General features: G+C 44.1%; 2 protein-coding genes across 2 annotated transcripts in view; both read right to left on the reverse strand.

Annotated features, from left to right (window-relative positions):
* Positions 1 to 27,769, reverse strand: part of LOC122544886 (uncharacterized) — a 195,840-nt gene that overhangs the window by 74,153 nt on the left and 93,918 nt on the right. The gene's annotated exons all lie outside the window — the stretch shown is intronic.
* LOC148144722 (uncharacterized) overlaps positions 3,669 to 27,769 on the reverse strand; it is a 43,156-nt gene continuing 19,055 nt past the window's right edge. The window contains exons 2-5 of the mRNA XM_087975736.1: positions 24,256 to 24,440; positions 15,777 to 16,024; positions 9,811 to 9,873; positions 3,669 to 6,296 (exon numbers count right to left, since the gene is read on the reverse strand). Of these exons, the coding sequence (XP_087831862.1) occupies positions 4,951 to 6,296; positions 9,811 to 9,873; positions 15,777 to 16,024; positions 24,256 to 24,440 (1,842 nt within the window). The 3' untranslated portion in view covers positions 3,669 to 4,950. The remainder of the gene's footprint in view (positions 6,297 to 9,810; positions 9,874 to 15,776; positions 16,025 to 24,255; positions 24,441 to 27,769) is intronic.

Raw genomic sequence — 27,769 nt, forward strand, 5'->3', positions numbered from 1 at the left:
TTAGACACTTAATGGTAAGGTCCCAGGGAGTGTTGCTGAACAAAGAGACCTTGGAGTGCAGGTTCATAGCTCCTTGAAAGTGGAGTTGCAGGTAGATAGGATAGTGAAGAAGATGTTTGGTATGCTTTCCTTTTTTGGTCAGAGCATTGAGCATTGGTTAGGCCACTGTTAGAATATTGTGTGCAATTCTGGTTTCCTTCCTATCAGAAGGATGTTGTGAAACTTTTAAATCTTTTCTAAACCCTTTCAAGGATGTTGCTAGTGTCGGAGGGATCAAGCTATTGGGAGAGGCTGAATAGGCTGGGACTATTTTCCTTGGAGGATCAGAGGCTGAGAGGTGACCTTATTGAGGTTTATAAAATCATGAGGGGCATGGATAGGATAGGATAAATAGACAAAGTCTTCTCCCTGAGGTTGGGGAGTCCAGAACTATAGGGCATAGGTTTATGGTGAGAGGGGAAAGATATAAAAGGGACCCAAAGGAGCAACCTTTTTCACACAGGGTGGTGTGTATGGTTGAAGCTGGAGTTTGTGTGAGAGTGTGTGCATAAGAGTGCATGTTTGTGTATGTGCATGTGTGGTAAAATGAGTGTGTGATGGGAGTATAAGCCGGTGAGAGTTTCGGAGGAGGGCGGTGGGGGGGGGGGCGGGTGGGGTTGGTGAATGTGTGTGTCTGAGAGGGGTATGGATAAAAGCAAGGGGTTGCATCTTGGTAAAACAAACAAAGCAGCACGTGTACAATTAATGGTAGGGCCCTGGGTCTTGATGTAGAACAGAGATAGCTGGGGGTTTCAGCACATAATTCTTTGAAAGTTACACCACTGGTAGACAGGGTGGTTAAGAAGGCGCTTAGCACATTTGCCTTCATGCTTTGGACTTTCTCACAAATATGGTGCACCAAAAGACAGAATTTTTATAAGACATCGCAGCCCTTTTTGAATTATCTGGAAGCAGATTTGTCTGCCATTTTAATTAGGGCCTTTGTGTAGCCATGTTGGTTTGGTTTCGTGAACCCTATGCCCTGACAGGAAGAATTTCAAACAAATGTTGGGGTAATAATTGATGCTCTTGAAGATTGAGAGCTACGGTCTTATTGCACATTTTTTATTGATCTGTAGTGAGTATAGTTTTGATATGTTTTGTGTAGTAGTTGGTTTACTGTTATTGTTGTTAGAATGTTATTTTCATATTTTTATAGCTTTATCATTCAGAAAAAGGTTGCAATAAAAGTATTAAAATGTCTAATGCTTTGTGTCTGTGACATTGTTATCAGTCAAGGATAGTTTCCCTATCACCACCAAGCCCCTGAATCAATATTTAATTAAGGAAACTGCAAACATCCATAAGTAGAGAAAACAGCAGCTGTATTTAAGAGACAGAAGATGAGGTGTTCTTTCTCCAGGCGTCAGGTGGTTAGAGTTTGGTGGTGGAGGGGCGAGAGTTAAAATGATCGGCCACAGGGCAGTGGAGTCATTTAATTTCAGTATCCCAGAGCTGGTCTCTAAAATGTTCTGCAAGTTGGCCTCCATTCTCCCCAATGTAGAGGAGATCAGGTAGAGAACTGGACATATTTATAAGATTTATTTATTTATAAGTTGTATAAATCTTAATCTCCCGGAGTTATTTTCTAAAAAAATTTAAATTAAATTGGGTGACTATGAAACAGTTTGTTGATCAGACTTGAATCATCACCCTCAAATGAGACAATGCCATGAATATCAGTGAACAGCTGTTTTTGTTAAAAAGCACAAGTTCTTGATTTATTTTCACAACTTACTGATATTCACATCTGCACATTCAATGTCAAACTCTGACATCAGAAATGAAATAACACCATTAATTTTGTCTTACAATAAACCAACAAACAAATTAATAACACACAATGAATACCAAGTCTGATTAATATGAAATTAAATTTGACGAAATAAAATGTAAAATCAAATGGGAGATAACAAATGGGGGAAGGGCAGAAGGCAAGAAATGCAGCATCATAGAAGGTGCTCCTCCAGGGAGTGTATTTTACCAACTACAACTGCTCAATATAAACAAACACTCTGACATGACCCTCCGGTTTTAATGTAAACCATAGCCCCATACAGTAGGTACCATTTAAATAAGTTAATAGATACAAGCCTTGAGCAAATCCAGCCTCCAGCCGGACCCCCCGCTTCTTGGAGCTCGGACCTTCCTCCAGCTCCGGGGGGTTGTTGAGCTCCTGGGCTCCGGCCGCCGCCGAAGAAGCCGCGGGCGCCGGCTCTCTCTCCTCCACCGCCGACATTTTTAATTTGTTTTCTCGTTCACCCGGTAACCGTCACCTCCCCCTTCCCGGGCCCCGGGAATTATACACAAATAAACAATAAACCCCACCGGGCACTGTCTCCTTTTCTTCACAACTTTTGTTTGAAAAGTTCCGGCTTTAATTTGAAATGTATTTTAAAGATATTTTCTGAGGTAAACGATGCCTGTCTGCCCCCCTCCCTCCGTCAGAAACCGCCCGCTGAGTCGATGAGAAAACCGCAGCCTCGCGCCGCCATCTTTGTTTTTCTTCTTCTTTCCGTCTCCTCCTTCAGTGACGCGCGTCATCCACGCCCCACCCAATCAGAGCGCACCTTACTCCACCTGACCACCCTCTGTAAACTCTCTCTCCGATTAGTCGGTACCGACCACAAGCTTTGGGATTGGTGGGGGATTTCACATTCACGTCAGTGTATCTGCCCTTTTCATTCCCGTTCATTCATTCAACAGCAGATGACCCAATTTACTGCAACGGGCTGTGGGGCTATAGCGGTAGTGTCACATATTCAGGGGGAAGATGTGATTTTTAACGTTATCAACCAATTCAACTCTGGCACCTCCACCTCCATTCATTCAACTGAAGAGGGCTCAATTTAGTGTAAAGGGCTCTGAGGGTATAATATTTGTATCCCATGTTGGGAAGAAACCTCTGCTCATTGATTCACTAGAAGAGGGCCTATTTGCTGCAGAGGGTTTTTTTATGGCGCAGTGGTAGTGTCCCTATCTTCGAGCCCTGAAATCCCACAGCTGTGAGGTTGCGTAATAACAAATTTTTTAGTCATAAGTCACATGACACCAGGTTATAGTCTAGCAGGCTTGTTTGGAGGGGATCTTACAGAAATATATTACATTATGAAAGTAATAAAAAGTAGGATGTTGCATTGGTAGGTGAGACTAAGATAAGAGCGCATGGCCTCAAGATTAGAGGAAGCAGGTTTAAAACTGAACTGAGAAGAAACTTCTTCACCCAGAGGGTTGTTAATCTATGGAATTCCTTGCCCAGGGAAGTATTTGACATTACTTCAGCAATCACTAGAATCAGTAGATACGTTTTTGAAAAATAAAAGAATTAATGATATGGTGAAAACGCAGGTAAGTGCAGCATAGTCCACGAAAAGATTAGTCATGATCTTATTGAGTGGTGGAGCAGACTCGAAGGGCCGGAAGGCCGACTCTTGCTCCTCGTTCTTATGCTCTTATGTTGAAATCACAAGCTTTTGGAGTGTAGTCACTTCAGCAGATGAAGTCATGAAAAAACAAGTGCAGGAAAGAGAATTTAGATAAATGAAAGACAGAGCATCTCAACGGTCAATTACTTACTCCCATTCCTATTTCTGATGATCTTACTACACAGCAAGTTGTGTTTTCCAAACATTAATTTTATTTCCATTGTTTAAAATCAAATATTTAAGATGAACAGTTTGTTTTTCCTCACTTGGACACACTGTGAATATCATAAACCCTCTCATGAGATATCATAGGAACAATTCATAAACTAGATTTGTCACTGAGTCACTCAAGGAGATATAGAAAGGAGAAAAAATCCCAACATGTGTAGGATGCTAACGAAAAGTTAGCAACCTGAAATGGTAACAGGAGCAAGTGAACAGCCCCAATCAGGAAACTCATATTAGATTAGATTAGATTAGATTAGATTACTTAGTGTGGAAACAGGCCCTTCGGCCCAACAAGTCCAAACCGCCCCGCCGAAGCGCAACCCACCCATACCCCTACATTTACCCCTTACCTAACAATACGGGCAATTTAGTATGGCAAATTCTCCTGACCTGCACATCTTTGGACTGTGGGAGGAAACCGGAGCACCCGGAGGAAACCCATGCAGACACGGGGAGAACGTGCAAACTCCACACAGTCAGTTGCCTGAGGCGGGAATTGAACCCGGGTCTCTGGCGCTGTGATGCAGCAATGCCACCGTGCCGCCCACTACAGTACCTTGTACTATTCTTCACTGAACACTGCAATTGCCTTCCTTTTCAGTTTAATGATCCATAATTGAATCTGACTCCAACACACTCTTCCAGACAGTTCCAGAGGTCAAAGTAATTTCAATCATTAACGAAGTTAGTTTTGGATCCATCCCAAAGACAATTCCGATGGACGTTTGCTTCCAAACATTACAGTAAGTTCTTGGTATGGACACATTTCCAACTTAGTAGGTTTATTCCCGTTTTATAACATATTGGGGTGGCACACTGCTTAGCATTGCTACCTCACATCATAAGTGACCCAGGTTCAATTCCAGCCTCAGGTAACTGTCTGTGTGGAGTTTGCACGTTTTCCCTGTCTGCACAGGTTTCCTTCCACTGTCCAAACAGGGGCTTTGGTACATCTGTGTGGACCTCCTCCAGTTAACTGAGGGCATTGGGGCACTGTGAGGATCAACAGATCAGACAATCAGTCAGCAACTTCTCTCTGGGAGACTTGTCTCAAGAAAGGCAGCGGTTTCTTATCTCATCCATTCTCCTACCCTCCACAAACTCCACACAGACAGTCGCCCCAAGGGTGGAATTGATCCTTGGTTCCTGGTGCCATGAGGCAGTGCTAATCACCGAGTCACAATGCCACCCGTGAGCCACCGTGAGGTTGCACAAACACAGTGCACCAACTCTCCCACTGCACCCACTGTCAGGAGAATCAGTCCTGGGCGGGACTCATGGCAATGTCAGCAGTGGAATCTGATTGTTGTGAGCGCTGGTGCCCCCGCTGGTGCTTCCGCAAGTTGCGGGAAAATGTAAACCTCTTCCCGCACTCAGGGCAGCTGAAGGGCCTCTCCCCGGTGTGGACTCGCTGGTGCTTCAGCAGGGCAGAGGAATCGCTGAAGGCCTTCCTGCACTCGGGGCAGCTGAATGGCCTCTCCCCCGTGTGGACCCGCCGGTGGGTCAGCAGTGTGGAGGAGCGGGTAAAGCCCTTCCCGCACTCGGGGCAGGAGAACGGCTTCTCTCCAGTGTGGACGCGCTGGTGCCTAAGCAGGGCAGAGGAATTGCTGAAGGCCTTCCCGCACTCGGGACAACTGAATGGCCTCTCCCCTGTGTGGACCCGCCGGTGGGCCACGAGGTTAGAGGAAACAGCAAAACCCTTCCCGCACTCGGGGCAGGAGAACGGTCTCTCGCAGGTGTGGATCCGCTGGTGGGTCAGCAGGTTGGAGGGCTGGGTAAAGCACTTTCCGCACTGGAGGCAGGAGAAGGGCCTCTCCCCAGTGTGGACCCGCTGGTGCCTCAGCAGGTGGGAAGACCTGCTGAAGGCCATCCTGCACTCTGGGCAGCTGAAGGGCTTCTCACCCATGTAGACCCGCAGATGGGTCAGCAGAGCGGAAGAGCGGGTGAAGCCCTTCCTGCACTCAGGGCACGAGTACGGTCTTTTCCCGATGTGGACCCACTGGTGCCTCAGCAGGGTAGAGGAATCACTGAAGGCCTTCCCGCACTCAGGGCAGCTGAATGGCCTCTCCCCTCTGTGGACCTGTTGGTGCTTCAGCAGGTCTGAGGATTTGCTGAAGGCCTTCCCACATTCAGAGCAGGGGAAGGGCCTCTCCCCAGCGTGGACGCGCTGGTGGGCCAGCAGGTGGGAGGAGTAGGTGAAGCCCTTCCCACACTCAGGGCAGGAGAATGGCTTCTCCCCAGTGTGGACTCGGCGGTGGTCCAGCAGGCGGGAGGAGCAAGTAAAGCCTTTCCCGCACTCGGGGCAGGAGAATGGCCTTTCCCCGGTGTGACTTCGCCGATGAATCTCCAGGACAGATGGGGCATGGAAGCCTCTCCCACAGTCGCAACACTTCCATGGTTTCTCCACGGTGTGGGATTCCTCTGGTTTCACCATGGCCGCAGCTACAGCCCTGTGTATGGCCCCTGTCCATAGTGAATTCCTCTTTCCTGGCTGGATAACTGTTTCAGGCTTTACACACAATGCGCTGTAACAGTGGAGACTCTCATCCAGTCCCACTAATGCTGAAAATGGTCTGAAACAGGAACCAAAATGTTTTGCTCCTTCTCACAGAATCATAGTTCAAAATCGTTGAGGTCCCGATGGATTGAGTGACTGTCAGACATTGATGTGAAAGGAGGGAATGCAGACGCTGGAGAGGAGTTGAAAAGTGCGGTGCTGGAACAGTACAGCAGGTCAGGCAGCATCCAAACAGCAGGAGAATCGACGATTCAGGCATAGGCCCTTCATCTGTTGATTTTTAATCTTCAGTCTTCAGATCTTCAAATACTCTGGAAAAAGAGATTCCAAAAGTCATCACGGTCAGTCCAGGGTAGAAATTCAGAACAAGCTACTCCACTTTCTGCAGAACATTTTTTTCTTTTGCGGTTCCACAAAATTGAAAGCATCCCACACTCTCTCTCTCTCTTCCTCTATTCTCACTCCCTCAAATTAATTCTCCTGAAGTTGCTGATTCAGGATCTTACAGGGACAGAAAAAGCAAAAACGTCAGGACTGACACCTTCGAATTTTGGATAACACCACGTGAAAATTAATATCTTTCAGGATATTGGGATATTGCTGAGAGTGAGCAAGTCTGATTTTGGGAAGCAAAACAAGTGTAAATTCAGGTTGAACCTGCAATACAGCTTCTTGATAAAAAAAAGACATGAATTGGTTATCGTCCCTGTGGTGGTGGTGGTATGTGGTGGGTGGAATGTGACATCAAGGCATTGACACAGACAACCCGAGAGAAACTAAACATACAGACGTGGCAAGCCAGAGTCAGATCTACAGCTCAGAAACAGCCCCTTCGGGCCAACCAGATATCATAGCCTAATCTAGTCCCATTTGCCAGCACTTGGCCCATATCCCTCTAAACCTTTCCTATTCATATACCTATCCAGATGCCTTTTAAATGTCATAGCTGTATCAACATCCACCACTTCCTCTGGCAGCTCATTCCTTCCACACACTACCCTCTGCATGAAAAGATTACTCCTTCGGACCCTTTTCAATCTTGCCCTCGTCCACCCTAAACCTTTTACCCTCTAGTTCTGGACTCTCTCACCCAGGGAAATGTCCTTGTCTATTTACCCTATCCATGCCTCTCAGGATTTTATTAATGACTCTCAGTAACCCCTCAGCCTCTGATGCACGAGGAAAAACAGCCCAGCCCATTCAGCTCAAACCCTGACAACATCCTTTTAAATGCGTTCTGAACCCTTTCAAGTTTCACAACGTCATTCTGATAGGAGCGAGACCAGAATTGCACACAATATTCCAAAAATGGTCTACCCAATGTCCTGTACAGCCACAACACAACTTCCCAATTCTTATCCTCAGTCAGAGGATTGGGAAAGTTTTCAAAACCCACAAAAGACAGCCAGGAAAGAATGCAGGGACAAACCAAATTTGAGGGTCAGCTTGGAAGCATCAATGAGAAATCGGCGGACTGGGTTTATTGGATATCCGTTCCTCTTGAGTACGTATACGTATTTCTCTTCTGCTCTTCGCAGTTCCTCTGGGCTGCAATGTGTGGTGGCTCGTTGAAATAATCTCCTGATGCAGCTTCGTTTGTGGGTGTTGGGAGGATTGCTTCTGTAGTTAGGTATTTGGTCCGTGTGTATTGTTTCTTGTAGACACTAGTGAAGTTCCCCATTGACTGTTCGCTCTACTGTGACATCTAGGAATGGCACTTTGTTGTTGTTCTCCTCTTCAAACCAGGAGCCGCCCCCCCCCCCCCCCCCCCCCACCCCCCCCTCCCTCCGCCTCAGGCCCATAGTCTCACTACCTGGAACACCAATATACAGACTAGTCAAAGGCCTCCAGTGAAGACTAAAACACTGAGTGGAAGATTCATGCCACTCCATTCACTCCACCCAAGAATTCCTGAACACCAAAGACACCAAGATAGAAGAGGATGAAATTATGCTGTCCTTTTACATAACAGCCCCGTTCACAACCATTAACATCAACGTGGCCAAAGAAACACTGTCTACACTACAAGAACCACCAAAGACACAAACACCAAACAGCACCAACTTCATCAGCAAAGATAACATTGTCAAGCTTGTGGACCCGTATCTTATCACCCACTTCACATTCAATAACAAGCCCTACAAACAAATCAACAGAACACCCATGAGACCACCAATATCAAGGTTCCTAGCAGAAGCAATAATGCAGAGACTCGAACAAACAGCCCTCCCAACGCTCCAACCCAAATTTTGGGTCCGCCGCAGTGATGACACCTTTGTCATCAGAAAATGAAACAAATTAGAGGAAACCTACAACACCATCAACAATATCCTTACTGGCATAAAATTCACAAAAGAGAACAACAACAAAGTGCCATTCCTAGATGTCAGTAGAGCGAACAGTCAATAGGGAACTTCAGACTAACGTCTACAGGAAAACAACATACACAGACCCAAGTACCTAATGCAGAAGCAAATCATCCCAAACGAATCTGCATCAGAACACTATTTCAACGAGCCACTACACACTGCACCACCCAGGAACTACGAAGAGCAGAAGATAAATACTTATACAGCATATTCAAGAAGAACAGTACCCAATAAACCCTGTCCGCTGATTTCTCAACAACAAACTCAAACAAGCAGACACATGCGCAGAAACCCTAGCCACATTACCTTACATCAAAGACATCTGTGAAATGATGTCCAGACAACTCAAACCTCTCCACATCATGGTCGACCACAAACCTACCAACACACTTAAGCAGCAGCTAATGAACCTGAAAAAACAAATGTTATTTACAAAATAACCATGCAAGGAAGTATAGACATGGACTCTGCCCCCATAGTTCTCGGTGGCAAGAAATGCTGGGATGAGATAAGGAAGATTTTTTTCAGTCAGAAAGAGGTGACTCTGTGGAACTCATTGCCACTGAAATGAGGAAAGTAACTGAGTGCTTTTAAAACAGATAAAGATAGGCTCTTGATTAGTAAAGAAATCAAGGGTTACAGGGAGGATGCAGGAGAATGGGGTTGAGAAACATTGGCCATGATCGAATGGTGGAGCAGACTCAACGAGTCGAATGGACTGATTCTGCTTCTGTATCTTATGGATCTGTAACCACAAAGATCTGACTTAATTTTCACTACTTTTACTGTGTTCCTGTCGTATTTATGGCAAGCGTGTGGCAATATGTTGTAGATTTCTCAAGCTAGATCTTCTAATTTTATATCAAATATTGATAATTGGAGCTAATATTAGAGAGAGTAAAGGTGCTTATTTCTTGGATAAATAAACCTGTCATGCATTTTAAGCTTAAACCTTGAATACTTGCGAAATTAGAGTTGCCATTTTGCCCGCTGTCATCAAATCTCCAATAATACTTTTACTTGATAACCCATTTCGGGAAATAATAAACATAACTGAGGTTTCGTGTTTTATGCAAGCGCTTTAAGCTTTTGACAATGATTTTAAGCCATCTACACAGAGTGTGATTGAATTTCTAAACTTAAGTAACAGCCTTAAAGTATTGTTATTTGTGTCACCCACATAACTGTAATTAATGTAAATATTGAATTAAACTTATTGAAAAGAACATACTTGCTGAATTAGAGTCAGCATTGTTTTCAATGCTTTGTCCATTATTCCCTTTCACCTCATTACCTATTTTAGAAAAAGAAAAATATTGCATATGTTTGAACATTTACTTTTTTTGGCAATATTATAAAATGAAGAAAGCAGTTCAGTCAACTTCAATCTTCATCTGGTCACTTTTTAGAAAAGGTTTTGAGCACAGTTATAAAATAATAATGCAAGGTTACCTAATTTGCAGCATTGCTTGAGACAGATTTAATAGTACAAGAAGTTATGATCTCCATTCAGTAATGTCTCGATTTGAACATAGTTTAAGTTAAGCTAAGGGTGTTGCAGGAATTAAAGTCATTGCGAAAATGTTACCAGGGAAAACATTGGATAAAAAAAATAATTCTGGTTTGAGTTTCTTCTTTGGGTATAAACAGATACTGAATCCAAGTGTCCTCCCAATCTTCTTAAAATATCCCACAAAATAAACACATAGCAACCTAAATAAATCAGGCCCAAAAGAAATTCAGAACCCACACTAATATAGGGCAAGGAGGAAAGTTTTAGACTACAGGGCAATAAAGATGGGTTGGTCAGATGGGCAGAACAATGACAGATGGAGTTCAATCCTGAAAAGATTGAGATGACACATTTCAGGAGGATCAACAGGCAAGGGAGTACATGATGAATCACAAGAATTTAGAATATACTGAAGATCAGAGAAAGGTATATGTGTTCATAGATTCTTGAAGGCAACAGGACATGTGGATGAAATGGTTAAGGCGGCATATGAAATACTTGCCCTTAATAGTTAAGGCATTGAACATGAGAGCCAGGAGATCATGATGGAACTGTACAAGACATTAGTTGGGCCACAGCTGGAGTAGTGGATCTGGTCGTCACATTATTAGAAGGATGTGATGGCACTAGAAAGGGTGCAGAAGGGAATACTAACCCAGGGTGGTGCATGGTGGTGGGTTTCAGCTATGAGAGTGATTAGATCGGCTGAGGGTATTTTCCTTAGAGCAGAGAAGGATGGGTGAAGACCTGTTTGTACAGATAAGACACTTAGGGTCTAGATAGAAGAAACTTTTCCCCTTGGTGGATGGCTTCAGCAACTAGGGGGCATAGATTTAAGGAAAGAGATAGGACATTTTAATGGAATTTAAGGAAAAATATCACCTAGAATGTGCTGGAGATGGATGAATTTACTTATGGGAAGAATTGGTTTGTTTGAAGGGATGGATATAATGAAATAAAACTAGTTCAGAAGATCATTATAATGTGCTAAGAAAAAGAACTGGAGGTTGACCTCCAATAGTGGAAACAATCTAAAGAAGTTTCATTGTCCCATCTGAGAAAAACAATTCTGCTAAACTTCTCAAACGAACCCAAACATGTGTCAGAACTTGTTTGTTTAAAATCAATTGAATCTATTCCAAGTATTTAGGAAAATGAGAATCATCTTTAATCATGGCCCTATTGGCTGCAACCAAAACTGATAGCAAGCTTTTTCAGTTTCATTGAAATGGAGCTGTCAGAGATATTGGCTCATTAGAAGAACAGAAGAGGGTTGTTTGAGCTTATTGAGCAGTTTGTAGACTCAAACAAGGATCCAGAAAACAATTTTCTGTGGCACAGAAGCAAGGACAATTAACAAGGATTGATGTTGCTACTGTGTGTCCAAGTGTCTCAGTATTCAAAGTTCTAGATAAGTTAAGCTTCTGAAAAATTGAAGGTGTCAATGGAAGATCAGTGGGGAATCAAGGGTTTTGGGGAAAAGGCAGGAAAATGGAATTGAGGGTTATCAGATCAGGCATGATCTCACTGAATGGTGGAGCAGAATGGCCAATACTGCTATTTCTTGCGGTAAATCGATCTGGGTGCTGATAAAAGCTTTTGTATGATTTTTCTTTGTAGTCAGCAACATTTTGTATTCGGAAGAAGTTGGCTTTTGTGTTGGATGTCAAATAACGCTGGAGGTTAAGCAGCAAAATATATGGTAAAACTGTAGGTGTGATTGCTGAAGGCCAAATAAAACATTTTCAGTCGCAAAAATGTCTTTACTCCATAATGTTTCGTTTTACATGCAGTCAGCGACAACCAATCAAGGTGTCGCAGAGTAAAGTTAGGTCTCACCAAGACAGCTGACATGTCCGTACAATACTGTTGTAGCGCTCTTTAACCACAGGGTATATACTAGTGATTCATTTATTTTGCACTTTCCCCAACATCCCAAATTAGGTTGAGGTTTGTTACAGCATCCTGATGGGAAGCCCGATGTAAGGTGCTCAGATTCTGCTGCAGTCGTGTGATGTGTTAAATTCCCAATGATTTTCAGAAAAAAAGAGTGAAAGGCAGTGGTTGCATGTGTTGACACCACAGGTATTATTTATATTGGCTTTGAGATAGGGAACAACCATCACCTCCCAAATTGTGTTTTGTTTGCACAGCAACTTTGAGCATGAAAAGCATTCTATTTTTAGACGGTCTAAATGCATACATCGTTTCTTATCAGTGTACCTTAAAATCAACATTAAAAAGCACAAACAATTCATTTTCACTGTAAATTACATATTTTAAAAACAAATATTGCAAGACGTACAAACACATCAAGAAGTCAAAATTTGTGAAGAAAGCACATCTTTCTGACAGTTCAGACAGGGAAAACCTTTGTTCTTGTTGTGGTCACTGGAGACTTACTCGATCAAATATTAACTACCAGTGTATCTCACATAGATGCTGTATAAATCAAGATCTTATTGATCACTGTTGACAAAATTAAACCTATTGACCTGACTCTTTACAAAATAAGAACAGATTTTAGTACATAACATTTTCCCATAATACAGACATTTGCAGTCGTGCAGTTATGTGAAAAGAAACCTGCGTTGTTAATTTAGTTTGTTGCTCCAATTCATAAATGTTGTTTTTATATATTTTGAAAAATCAACCCTTCCACTCTTTCTAAAGGTACATGACACTTTAATTTGTTGGTTTCCTCCGGATGCTCCGGTTTCCTCCCACAATCCAAAGATATGCAGGCGAAGTGAATTGGACATGCTAAAATTGCCCATAGTGGTACATAAGTCAGGGGTAATTGTACAGGAATGGGCTTGGCTGGCATACTCTCCACAGGGTCAGTATGGAGCTGTTGGGCCGAAGCGCATATTCCCACACATAGGGATTCTATGACTGTAACAAACACTACATCTGACAAACAGGAATATAACTAGCCATCAGGATATATGAACATCAACTAGCCACAAAAACACATGCTCCACTATCACTAGTATCTTTGCATACAGACAAAGGAGGACACCATGTTGACTGGGACCATACATCCATCCTATGACAAGCCACCATCCAATAAGCCAACCAGAAACACACACAAGAATTCCTTGGAACATGTCATTCCAACTGGAAATCTATTGATTTGGACCCCATCTACCATGCTCTGAGAAAAATAACGGAAATGATATCACCCATCCTAAAACCAAAAGACATAAATAGAAAGCAGGACATAATACCAGCGCTTCACTCGACTCACTGATGTTACCTGGTATGGTGATGAAACATCTGAAAATGATGTTCCAGCTCAGCGAGCAAACTTACATCCAGAATGAGAAAATCCTAGTTGACACAAAGGCTGCCACAAAGTTGGAATTCTCTCCCAGAAATGACAGTTGATGGTGCCCTCACCAAGATGGATGCTCGCGCTCCCCGCCCCAAGACAACATGCGTCTTACCCTCACAAATATGGGGACCAGTTGCCCCCAGAGGTCCTTCCCCAAACAAAGTAAACACTGGGCCTGTGGAGCTTTTATTCGCGGCCTCAGGCCTCCCCTAGGACATTATAAATCCCCAGTCTCCCTCCTCCCGCGGTTCCCAATCCTCCCCTGTCTCACTGTCTCCTCTCGGTAAAAATAATGATTGCAGATGCTGGAAACCAGAGTCTAGATTAGAATGGTGCTGGAAAAACACAGCAGTTCAGGCTGCATCCGAGGAGCAGTAAAATCGACATTTCGGGCAAAAGCCCTTCATCAGGAATACAGGCAGAGATCCTGAAGGGTGGAGAGATAAATGAGAGTAGGGTGGGGGTGGGGAGAAAGTAACAGAGTACAATAGGTGAGTGGGGGTGGGAAGAAGGTGATAGGTATGGGGGAGGGGTGGTGGAGTGGATAGGTGCAAAAGAAGATAGGCAGGTAGGACAAGTCATGGGTACAGTGCTGAGCTGGAAGTTTGGAAGTGGGGTGAGGTGGAGGAAGGGGAAATTAGGAAATTGTTGAAGTCCACATTGATGCCCTGGGGTTGAAGTGTTCCAAGGTGTAAGATGAGGTGTTCTTCCTCCAGGCATCTGGTGGTGAAGGAGCAGTGGTGAAGGAGGCCCAGGACCTCCATGTCCTCGGCAGAGTGTGAGTGGGAGTTGAAATGTTGGGCCACAGGGCGGTGTGGTTGATTGGTGCGGGTGTCCCAGAGGTGTTCCCTAATGGCTCGGCTAGGAGGCGTCCAGTCTCCACATCTGGAGCAACGGATACAATAAATGATATCGGTGGATGTGCAGGCAAAACTTTGACGGATGTGGAAGGCTCCTTTAGGAGGGAGGCGGTGAGGGAGGAGGTGTGGACGCAGGCTTTGCAATTCCTGCGGTGGCAGGGGAAGGTGCCAGGATGTGAGGGTGGGTTGTAGGAGGGCATGGACCTGACCAGGTAGTCACAGAGGGAACGGTCTTTGCGGAAGGTGGAAAGGGATGGGGAGGGAAATATATCCCTGGTGGTGGGGTCTATTTGGAGGTGGCGGAAATGTCGGCGGATGATTTGGTTTAAGCGAAGGTTGGTAGGGTGGAAGGTGAGCACCAGGCACGTTCTATCCTTGTTACGATTTGAGGGGTGGGGTCTGAGGGCGGAGGTGCGGGATGTGGACAAGATGCGTTGGAGGGCATCTTGAACCATGTGGGAAGGGAAATTGCAGTATCTTTAGAATGAGGCCATCTGGTGTGTTCTGTGGTGGAACAGGTCCTCCTGGGAGCAAATACGGCGGAGGCAAAGGAATAGGAAATACGGGATGGCATTTTTGTAGGAGGTAGGGTGGGAAGAGATGTAATCCAGGTAGCTGTGGGAGTCGGTGGGTTTATAAAACGCCGGTGTCAAGTCGGTCGTTATTAATGGAGATGTAGAGATCCAGTAAGGGGAGGGAGGTGTCAGATGGTCGAGGTAAATTTAAGGTCAGGATGGAATGTGTCAGTGAAGTTTGCTCAACCTCCTTGCGGGTGCACGAGATGGCGCCAATGCAGTCATGAATGTAGCGGAGAAAGAGGTGGGGAGTGGTGCCGGTTTAATTACAGAAGATGGACTGTTCTACGTAGCCAACAAAGAGACAGGCATAGCTGGGGCTCATACGGGTGCCCATGGCTGTCCCTTTGGTCTGGAGGAAGTGGGAGGATTCGAAGGAGAAATTGTTAAGGGTGAGGACCAGTTCAGCCAGATGAATGAGATTGTCGGTAGAAGGGTACTGTTGGGGACGTCGGGAGAGGCAGAAACGGAGGGCTTGGAGGCCCTGGTCATGGCGGATGGAGGTGTAGAGGGATTGGGTATCCATGGTGAAGATGAGGCGTTGGGGGCTGGGGAAACGGAAGTCTTGGAGGAGGTGGAGGGCGTGGGTGGTGTCTCGAACGTATGTGGGGAGTTCCTGGACTAGTGGGGGATAGGACAGTGTCGAGGGAGGTACTCACTGTCCCCTCTCCCCAGGCGCTCAGGCCTGGCGACCTCTCCGGGATGTTTCCGAAACCTGTTTCTGTTCTGAAGGAGGATCACTGGACCCGTAACGTTCCCTCGGATTCTCTTGACACATGCAGCCAGGGCTGCTCAGTTTTCCCAGCGGGTCCTGTTCTTGTTCCTTAAGCCACCGGCGCCATTCCTCTCCCACACTCAGTAACACTGCCTTTGTCTCGCTACATGACCTACACTGCACATGCGCCAACTCACAAGGGGCTGGGTGGCCAGACCGTGACGTCACCCCGCGTGTATTGGGCGCGGTTCGACGAGGCATCCAACCAATCGGAGACAAGGGGGCGGGGCGAATGTGTTCCCTGCTCCCCTCGCCAGCCGCCTGAAAGGTGGGTTTGTCTTTAAGTTTTAATGTTTTTAAAAAAATTACAGTCTTTTCCGAAATGTTATTCCAGACCTCGAAGGCTGTAACATTGGAAAACTTGCAAGCATAAAACGAAGGGATACTAAAAAAAAAATACGAAAGAAACCTAGCTCAAAATATGAAAAAGAATAGCAAAAGCTTCTGTTGGCATGCTAAAGGGAACAGAGTCGCTATGGTCCCTTGGAAAATGAAACCAGTGAGTTAATAGGAGGAACACTGAAATGGCAGAGATGCTAAGTCAATCCTTTTCCTCAGTTTTAAAGCTGGAGGACAATAGTACCATTCCTATTGGAACGGGCAAGTCAGAGGTGATAGAAAGGATAGAACTTAAACAATCAACTTTGAGAGGGAATAGGTACACAGCAAACTATTAGGATTGAGGGCAGACAAGTCCCCTGGGCCTGATGGCCTACATGCCAGGGTACTATATAGACTTTAGTATGGCGATTGGCAAGATTCCCCAAGGGAGACAGGTTCACAAGGTTAGATATCATGGAATACAGGGAGAACTAGCCATTTGGATACAGAACCAGCTCACAGGTCGGAAGATAGAGGGTGGTGGTGGAGAGTTGCTTTTCAGACTGGAGGCCTGTGACCAGTAGTTTCCCACAAGGGTGCTGGGTCCACTACTTTTCATCATTTATATAAATGCTGTGGGTGTCAATATACGAGTTATAGTTACTAAGTTTGCAGATGACACCAAAATTAGAGGTGTAGTGGACAGTGAAGATGCTTAGCTCAGAGGATAACAGGGTGGAGTTTAATTTAGATACATATACGGCACTGCATTTTGGAAAAGCATATCAGAGGAGGACTTATACACTTAATGGTAAGATCCAAGGGAGTGTTGCTGAACAAAGAGACCTTGAAGTGCAGATTCATAGCTCCTTGAAAGTGGAGTCAAAGGCAGATAGGATAACGGAGGCGGCGTTTGGAATGCTTTCCTTTATTGGTCAGAGTGTCAAGCATTGAAGTTGGGAGGTGATGTTGCAGCTATACAGGGCATTGGTTAGACCACTTTTGGAATATTGTGTGCAGTTCTGGTCTCCTTCCTGTCAGAAGTTTGTTGTGAAACTTGAAAGGGTTCAGAAGAGATTTAGAAGGACGTTGAGCTATTGGGAGAAACTGAATAGATTGGTGCTGTTTTCCCTGGAGGGTCGGAGGCTGAGAGACGACTTTATAGAGGTTTATAAAATCATGAGGGACATTGATAGGATAAACAGACAAGGTCTTTTCCCTAAGTTGGGAGGAGTCTAGAACTTGATGGCATATATTTAGGGTGAGAGGGCAAAGAAATAAAAGGGACTTAAGGGACAACCTTTTCACGCAAAGGGTGATGTGGGTATGGAATTAGCTGCTTGAGGAAGTCATGAAAGCTGGTATAATTACAACATTTGAATGGAATCTGGATGGAAGGGTTTAGAGGGATATGGGCCGAGTGCTAGCAAATGGGACTAGACTGTTTAGGCTAACTTGTCAACATGGATGAGTTGGAGTGTCAAACTAGGGATTTGAGACGGCCCAGGGAATCCCTCGTAGACCTGCAGCCTCTCACGATTCGTCCCGGAGTTCGTACTCTTTGAGAGTCTGGAATAAAAAAAATCCTCTTACAGGCAGTTTAGTTTAATTTTAGTTAACCCCTTTATTTAGCAATAGCTTCACTGATACCGGTAAGCTAAACTCGCTAGGTTCTAGTAACCTAGAAGAGTAGGGGACCAACTCTTCAAATGCCCTGGCAGGTTACTTTGATATACTGCTACAAAGTGGTTTCCTTTACACAAAGGTTTACAAAAACATTGCATGTTCTTAATTCGTAAGGAAGAAAAGTTAATTGACAGGTCCCTGTACGCTTGACTAATCACTCCTACAGGCCCTAAGCCTGTCGGGTGAGAAAAACATATCCAGCCGAGTTAGGTGGCTGCTAGCGAGATTAACTCCTATCATAAAGAGGTACCAGTCTGAGCTAATTTGAGAGTTCCTAACCTTGCACAGGTCACAAGTCAGATACAACTATTTTCCAAAACGGCTTCTTAGCAGGAGGGCAAACGTTTGACCATAAAATGGCTTCCTGACACATTGTGCCTGAATCTCTTCAATGTTAGGCTGAGAATAATTTCTAAGCTAGGAGTAAACTCCTGCTTTTTAGGCACTGAATCATACTGTACCTGAGGCTGAGATGTTACCAAAAGGTTGCATTTAAACTGATTCATTAGTCTTCGAATTAAACATGTTCTCTTTTCAGGGTTGTGATTCAAATAAGTCATAAGATCTGATTAGTTGGAATTGACAGTGGGGTAGTCTGAAAGGTCTGCAGAGTAGTCTGCAAGAACAGCAAGTAAGTTAAAGCTTCGTCAATGTTATCTTTTACAGAGTTCATATTTAATAACCGGTAATGGCTACTCAATACCATCATAAACTCTCAAAAATACAATTACGTTCAATCCAAAGCAGGTATTTTTTTAATGGCTTCGGGAGCCCCAGCGCTATAATGGTTTCTCTCTCTTGTCCTTTTGAACTCTCAAGTCAGGGACTTTTAACAGCAAAGATGTTTTTCCCTCTGTTTGCCTAGCTTGCAAAGGGTAATAGGAATCTATTATAATTAACAGGACCTGACTGTCAATTACAAGGCTTTTGACAGTACCAAGTTTCGTTTCGGGGTCAGAATCAAACGCTGTCATTAATTTCACAAGGGAACAGCCATGAATGTTATCACTCTGTGTCCTATTTACACAGATTCACTGTTAAGGCAAATGTACTTAATTGCATCAGGGTATCGTATTATCACTTGGTTATCTTCTGCATACCTTGAGTTCTCCCCTTTTACCAAGCCTCCCTGCCTGTCTATTTTCTAGTGTGCAGCAAATGTGCTCTATAATTCAATGTTATATTTTAGTTTAAATGTTTAAAAACAAGTTTTATTCCATTCTTTTGTTATTTCATGACAACTACTTGACTTATAACAATAATTAGTCCATTCAGTCAATTTGTATTTTCAAATAAGTCAAGTGCCTCCTCTGCCAGGTCATCGTCCAGAGGAGCAGAGTCTGAAAGATACTGGATTTCAGCATGGAAGTTCGAGCATGGAGGTAGAGGGTTAGACAAGGGTCAATTAAGCAGACTCTTCTTTGGCTTTGGTGAAAAATAATGTACAGTCCATTTCACGCATAAGCGGACGACAGTGTATATTCCTAGGATGAGACCAAGGACTATCAGTACAATCCATCCACACAGCGATCATAGCCAGCAAGTAAACTTCCATCCATATGAATCAGACGACAGTTGGGCAAGTATCTTCCCTGCATCTTGACCAGTTTTGTTGATCACATCTGTGTTGTCCGAAAGATCAGGACATGGTTTAGTAACAAGTTCATTTATGAGAACACAATCATGGGGAGGATCAGGCAGTTCAAGCGGTTCTTCCTGCAGGAATGTAGGGGATTAATGTTAGAGCAGTATTTAAAGGAGAGAAACGGATTCAGAAGTAATGAAACCTCACAGCGACTGAGACGAACCTTAACGAGGTGTTGAGTATATTTAGAAATCAGCAAGGATACTGCAGAATGCGAGGTACAGACTTCTACATTTTGATGTAAAGTTATATTAGAGGCAGCCACTACCATAGTATGGATGGCAGAGAGAATCTGGGTGCAGGAAGGCATACCTTGAGCAATGGGGTCAAGCTTAGTAGAAAAATAGGCAATAGGGCGCCAAGAGGAGCCATGTTGCTGGGTGAGAACAGCTGAAGCACAGGTATCAAGGATGCCAACATAAAGATGAAAGTGGCAGTCATACAAACGTTGGCCTAGCGTGGGTGCTGAAGAGAGGGTAGTTTTAAGCTCCATAAAGACTTGTAGTTGTTATGGGGTGAGTTCATACCGTTAAAGTTCATTAGACGAGGACAGGGGAGATAATGTTTGGGTCAGAAGGGCACAATTAGGAATCCATTGTCGGCAATAATTGACGAGGTCGAGAAACTACCGTATGTCTAGGAGTGGTTAGAGGGGCAATACAAAGAATAGGATCAATACGTTCACGTGTCAAGCACCGATCGAATTCAGAAATGAGAGTACCTAGGAACTTAACTTCTTTCTGATTAGTCTTAACTTTGCTTGGGGGTACAATATAGCCACATTGATGTGGATGGTTGAGAAAGGTAGTGGAGTCAGTGTGATTGGACACTTTGTCAGGGCTAGCGAGGAGGTCATCGATGTATTGAACTAGGGTAGCATCTCCAGGAAATTCAAATAATTCAAGCTGGGCGTGAAGAGTCTCTGAAAAGAGTGTCGGCGACTGAATAAACCCTTGAGGTAGGCAAGTCCACATATATTGGTGACCCTTAAAAGGAGGCAAAAATGTATTGGGCTATCTGGATGCAAAGGAAGACAAAATAATGCATGTTGGAGGTCAACGATAGTGAAGAGCTTGGCATCAACTGGAACTTGGCTGAGGATAGTAGCAGGAATAGCAACTGGAGGATTATGAGCCTCAATGATTTTATTTACTTCACGAAGGTCGTGAACGACATTCAGGACATCCCGGTTTAGGGATCGGAAAGATAGGTGTATTGACAGAAGAATGGCATGGGACTAGAAGGCCTTGCTGTAGAAATGAATCAATGACAGGTTGAATGCCAGCTTCACCTTCTGGTTTCAGGGGGTATTGAGATATAGACAGGAGGACAGAATTAGATTTGTTCAGAATGGAGATGGGTGGGACCTTAGCAAGGCCCACTTGTGTTTTAGAGTCCACCCAGACTCCAGGGTATACTGCGTCCTGCGGGTGAGGGTGGGCATGATGATGATGCAGGCTGCCATGAATCGACTAAAGTTGTGCATCAAATAGGATTGATCCTTGAGTGAGCAGCTGAATTTCACGGCAAGTTTGATCAGAATGGTCAAAAAGAGTCTTAGCGTCAAAACCTATTTCTCAGGCTTTCTGTTCTGGGTTCAAGTGAGTGGGTGACACAGGGGAAAATGAGAGGGCCAGTTTTCCAGCTATGAAGAGGAACTGACACCAGCTGGTGACCTGATCTCACCAATCACCCAAGTGTGCTGAGTCGTGCCCAATAAGAGATTATAGTATATGTACAAACCTGAGATCATTCCCGGATGAGTCATAAGCTAAAGTAATGTGGGGGTGAGGGACGTTATATAAAATAGGATCAAAAGCATAAGGATCCAAATCAAATGACCACCATCGAGGAGGCTTTGGTTTTGATGCATTGAACAAAATGAGGTGGATCCTGAATCAGGATACCATCATCATGACATTAAATAGTAATATTTAGAGGACAGAGGAGATCTCTAGCGAGTAGAAGGATACGTAATCCATTAGTAACCACAAAGCAAAAAGGGAGCGTGACACAATTTTTCCACACCACTGTCAGAGGGACAGCGTATGCATGTTTATTAGAGGAACTATCAAAACACTGCAGGATTTCATCATCGTCCAAGATTTGAAAATCAAAAGCATTAGCAAGATGGATGGGAAGTGATGAAACAGTGGCTCCTGTGTCAAACATAAATTCAATATCATGGCCATTATGGTTAAGAATTAGCATAGGTCCATCTTCTGGGCTAGCGGTAAGTATGGGAAAATTCAAAGCAGGAAGCTGCCCTATATCCGGGAGTCAGTTTTGAAAACGGTTTTGTGCAGTAAAAAGGGCAACCTGCTGAGGTCACTGGGGAGGGAGACCAGGAGATTGTCTGTTGTTTTTACTGCGGTGATGAACCAGGGACTGCTATGGAAAGGGCAGTTCTTGGACCAATGTCCGTGTTCACTGCAATTGAAACAAAGTTGTAGTTGTTGGGGGACGCTAGGGGGTAGGGGAGGCAATGAAGAGTAATGAGAGGATGTATAGGGGCATCATGGACTGTTGGGGAAGGATACATAGGAGGACCGCAAGGTCCATTGGGATGTTGTGAATACATAGTACCATTTCTACTGTCGTGCCATACTGGACGATAGTATGAGGGTTTCATTTGCTAGCTTGACTGACCTTGCAGACGAAAAGATCTTCTTTGAATCCTGGGTTTAAGGTTAGCCACTGTAGTTTGGGCAAGTTCTGTCTTGACCATGCCGATGGTAGCCTTACTCTTGGGATCCTTTAGTTCTCAGAAGTAACAAACCTCTCGGCTGAATTGTGCAACCTCAGCATCTTGCCGGTGGTTATTGTGGGTTTTAATAGCTTTCTGTACCTGATCAGGTAAGAGTCATACATAGGGCATTAAATTGGAATGATCATCCTTGTAGGTAGTTAGTGTCACCAGAGGAAGCGCCATAGCATTCCTTAAAACGGGTAAGGAACTCCTCAGCCTCTTTGCCTGAGCTGGGTTTACATGTTAAGACTTTACCTACATCAACTACACGATGCACTGCTTGATGGAGACAGGCAATAATTCAATCTGATAGTTTCCACCGGGTGCCGGACTACAAGCTGGGTATGATTATTATCTTGTAAAATTTCTCAGAACTCGCCCATTTTTCAGGCAAAAAGCTGCATTCTGAGGTGAATTAGGTCTTGGGAGGCAGCATTATAAATGGTCTTAGTCCTATTTATGTAATTAACAGATCCCTGAGGATTCCTTCCATAATCTGTAGCCTTATTGATAATGCTTGAGAGTCATGAGGTTGCCATGGTTGATAAAGATCCATAAATTGGGCTTGTCCTGGATTCAGAGCCTGTGGGTTAGGAACCTCTTCTATTCGGGAAAATTCTTTTGGCCCTCCCACATCAGGGTGAGTGCAAGATCTGATATTAAGGTCCCGAGACTTTGATTGCAAATCATCAGTGTCTTCGGGACTTATTAGTTTAGGGGCAGTGGAAATCAAAAGGAGTCTCTTCAGTGTTTCTTCCAGGTTTTAATTTTAATTGACTCTTAGTACAGTAGGCACCGGGTTTGTGGTAAGCCGAATTCTTGTTCGGCAGGACAGCTGGGGGAAGGTCATGAGCCTTGGCACGTTCGTCATCAGAGTAAGGGGAGACGGTTCAGGCAGGGAACCAGAGGTGGTCAACTGACAGGATTAGAAGCATAAAATATTTCCTCCTCCGAATCAGTATCCCCCCACCATCTACAAACGGATCAGGATTCTTTAGTAATGGGTCTTTGGAAGAGGGGAGGGTGGGGTATAAGGAACAGTCCTTGTCAGCTTCGTCCTGCACAGCTTCAATTGCAGTCTGTTGTTTATTCACCGGTTTCCTTTTTCTTTGGTGCCCTTGACGTTTCAACGTAGATTCTGAATCTTCGCGTTTTTTTAAATTTTCTCCCTTGCCTATTCCAATTCTGCTTCTAAATCATGTGCTTCACATTTATGTTTTAGTTCTGTCCAATTTCGTTCACATCCTTCCTCAGTTAATGGACTACTTCCCCTTTTAATACAGTTTTGTCTCTATGATGATTGCATGGATGTTTCCCATTTTTCTCCGAGCTGCCCTTTTCCACTCTGATAAGACTTCTTTCTGCTTACTTCCCTTTCTTTTTTCCCAAATCCCTTGTTCAATTTTAGTGAATAGAGTTAAATCATGTGTGCCTTCTAGAGACCAATCCTTATTCTGTTGAGCAGCTGCAGCTGATATTCTCCTTAATTGTTTCTCATAATTAAGGATATAGACTTGTTATTTCTGTTAGGGGACATTTGTCTTCAATCTTATCTAGGGGCCCACTCATAGTTATCCGACCTACTTTAAATCTTCACAAAACTACTGATCAACAAGGGCTCCAAAATACAAACACAAACATTCATTCGCCAACAAGCATCCAATATGCAAATATGCATCTCACAGGATTAAACTTTCTGCAAGCTGCAGGGAATCAGTGCCGAGTCTCTGTCTCTCACACGCGTACATACACATGAACATGTTAAGAGAAATGAGGCACTCACATTCCAGATGTCTCATAAATCCTGGATGTTGCACATAGTTGCTTAACCAAGTATGCAAGAATTGTATCACTGGCCAGCTTTTTTTTATATACATGACAAAAGCAGCAGCCACCCTCTATATTTCATAAATGAAGAACACCCAACAGAACAAAACCATTACTAACAAACAAGACAAAACAGCAAAGCAAGACAAGCCAAATTGAACAGAAAAGATAATCTCGACTTAAAACCTTCACTAATCAACAACCCGACAATGAACAACAAGACTAATGATTTCTGCAAAACATTCTCAACATTGTAAAATCCTGACAGTTTCTGTTTTTAAGTCCTATTTAAATGATCTCATTTAGGGTTCCGTCAGGGTACCAAGAGTGTGAAATGGGGGAAACACCACGCAGATGTAGACAGAGAGTAATCAAGGTACAATTTTACCTTGTGGGCCCATTGGTCTGGAGTCCAACCCTTCGATGGAACTCCTCTTTTCCAGTTTCACTCAAATGTAACCCTTGTTGGAACCCTGCTTGCAGTGCCAAATTGAGGCAGCCCAGGGAGTCCCTTGTGGACTCAGACCTGTCAGCCGACCTTGGTTCATCCCGGAGATCGTACTCTTTGGAAGTCTGGAATAAAAATAAAACTCTTACAGACAGTTTACTTTAATTTTAAATTATCCCCTTCATTAATACCATCACCGTTACAACATAACACTGATACCTATAAGACAAGCTAACTGGATTCTATTAACCCAGAAGAGTAGCAATCGCTCTTCTTCCAAGAGCCCTGGCGGGCTACTCTGTATACTATCTTTATACACCAGTTTTTTTTACAAAGGCGGTGCTGTGGCAAACACGTTTTCTTTATAGGAATTTATTTTTACAAAAGCACTGCATGTTCTGAACTAGACAGATAACAGTGAAGGGCAATAATTCGGGAGAGAAGTAATTGATACCGAGTTTCATTTCGAGGTCAGAATCAAACACTTATTCATTTCACAAAGGAACAGCCCTGAATGTGATCACTCAATATCCTGTTTATACAAATTCACTGATGTTAAGGCAAATGTTCTTATATGCCTTACCCTCCCTGCCTGTTTATTTTCTAGTGTGGAGCAAATGTGTTCTATAATTCAACATTACATTTTAGTCTAAATGCTTAAGGACAAGTTTTCCTTACAAACATTCTCACGACCCCTTTCAAAGTTTCATAAGTTCTTTCCTATATCAGGGGAAGCAAAACTTAATGTAGTTTCCAAAAATGCCCTAACCAAAGTACAGCCACAATATGACCTCACAGCTCCTTTATTCAATGCTCTGATCAATAAAGGAAATCATACCAAACGCCTTCTTCACTAGTCTATCTACCTGCAACTCAAAGATCTTTGTTTAGCAACACTCCCCTTAACTGTCAGTCCTGCCTGGATTGCTCAACCAAAATGCAATATCTCATTTCTCTAAATTAAACTCAATCTGACACTCCTCAGCCTGTTGCCTAACTTTGTTGCAGCTTCAGATCTCCACATCACAAGGCGTACAAAAAGTAGATTTTCTTAAAAAAAAGCACCTCAAGCTCAAAGTGCACACACTCACCCCCACTCCCCCTATCACACTTTCTTTATTATTGGTCAGTTGAGTTGTCCCTTTGTAACTGGATCCTTCGTATAGCCGGGTAAAGCATGCAGCTGGGACGACTGAGTGAATCCTTTCCCGCAACGGCAGTTTCCATCACTGAAAAGGACATGAGTGAATCAGATGGGTTTTTGCCCTCTGAAAATGGTTTCATCCTTAGATTCTGAAGTCCAGACTACTGACCGAATCCCAATTCTGCCATCTGCCGCTACGGGATGCGAACCTGAGAGTCCCCAGAGCGGGGTTGTTAGCGGCGCTCGGCCATCGCTCCTTCCCTCCCCCTGCGATGGCGCGTGAACGCGCTGGTGCCTCCCCAGGTGGGAGGAGCAGGTGAAGCCCTTCCGGCACTGACAGCAGGTGAACGGCCTCTCTCCGGTGTGGACCCACTGGTGGGTCAGCAGTGCAGCTGACTGAGTGAACGCGCTCCCGTACATGGGGCACGTGAATGGCTTCGCTCCCTTGTGGTCCCACTCGTGCGTCTCCAGATGGCTGATCCGACTGAACCCCTTCCTGCACACCGAGCAGGTGAATGGCCTTTCTCCGCTGTGAATACGTCTGTGGGTTTCCAGCAGGGATGGGGAAGGGAATCCTTTCCCACAGTCCCCACATTTCCCCAGTTTCCCCATTGGGAGAGCTTTCCTTGCGTTGGTCTGGGTTTGAAATTACAATTAGAACGGGGACATAGTCTATCCCCACCGTGAGGGATGAGACTTTGATTCCCCCAAGCTGAGTAAATGGTGTGAAGCACTTTTCACAGTCAGCGCACTGACTCTCCCTCACCCAGTGTCTCAGTATTCTTCCTGCCACACCAGTGTCCAAAATCTTTCAAGCAAACAAAAGCAACCATGTCTTCTTGATTGGAATGGCTGCTGATATTCAAGTCCCAATGAATCAAGTGGTTCTGTCAGAAGTTGATGTATCATTTGTTTTCAGATTTCTTTCGGCACGTCTTCCTGCAAAAAAAAATCACAAAATAAGTGATCATTGGCAGTACACTTAAACGAACATAACATAGGTGGCAGTTCCTATAGTTTGCCAGATTCCTGCTGATCACATAATACCCAGCAGACAGAAACCTGAAATCCCTCATGCAGCCTGATAGGCTTAGGTGTGTTTAGAGGAAAACTTCATTCAAATCTAACCTAATCTAATCTTAAACTTAATACGTGCATATATATATATATATATATATATATATATATATATATATCAATATGCCAATCCTTTCAATATGGCTCAGTTCCATGAGAAACTACACTTTTAATTGTGAACATGAGAAAAAAAGCAGTCATTTTCCAGCGTGCAAACTGCATACGTGCCAAACTGAGGGAACACACAAGGAAAATACCTAAAAGAGAGATAGAAAGTATTTGAGCACCTTTGCAGAGTCTGCTCCCTGTCTGGATTCACTCCAGTTGCTACAAGTCAACCTCCCTGGGGGTCAGGCAGCCCTGCATCGGGAAGCACTGGGATGGTCAACTACGACCAGTTTACATGGAGAACACATCTCCACATTAAACAGCCTCGAGGCAAACTTCCCTTCCTTCCACTTAAAGTTCAAGACCCCTCAAAGCGAAATTCCCCAGGTAAGTTCGGAAGAATTTCTTCCTGGTGTTCACTAATCATTTCTATGAGCACTTTGTTAAAGTTTGAATATTTCGAGTTTTGACAATTAGTGATTCTGAGCGAAATCACAGTTCAAAAAACAGAATGTGGGAATTTAGACAGAGTTTATTTTTGCACATCGACGGTATGTCTGCACAACAGCATATGACACGACAGCAGTGAAGATCTTTTGACCTCATTCTCAAACGTGCCTGCCACACGCCAGATGTAAAGGTGAATACTTCTCTGGAAAAACTGCCCAGCAATGCGGGAGAATGGCACAACGCGTGCGTGTTGGGACCATAACCCAAAAGAGAAACCATTATCTCCTGTTCATTCAACGTCGTCTTTAGCAGCTTTAGCAGTAACGGCGCTCTGTTCTGCACCTTGCCTTCTCATCTGCTTCCCAAAAAAGCTTCGACATAAGTATTTCACAATGATATACTGGCCCAATGTGCACAGTTGAGGTGACAACCTCTGAGTGGTCTCCTGTTCTCTGTATCCGACGTTGAGGAGGGCAATACTTGTCACTGGCCACTCGGGTGTCAGAGAAAAGTTTCGAAACAACGGGACAAACAGCAGCAGGGAGACACAATGAGAAGCAGCTGTTCTGGAAACTCTTTGTCACTTGCAGTTCTTAGAGCAATGTCAAATGTATTTCACACCAAGCAAGTCTCAGCTGGCTCAAGAGGTGTGTGGTGGGTGGGGCAATAGCCGCT

This window comes from Chiloscyllium plagiosum, unplaced genomic scaffold (assembly GCF_037043375.1).
Source record: "Chiloscyllium plagiosum isolate Xiang-an unplaced genomic scaffold, Cpla_swu_hap1 HiC_scaffold_27, whole genome shotgun sequence".
In the NCBI taxonomy this organism is placed as follows: Eukaryota; Metazoa; Chordata; class Chondrichthyes; order Orectolobiformes; family Hemiscylliidae; genus Chiloscyllium; species Chiloscyllium plagiosum.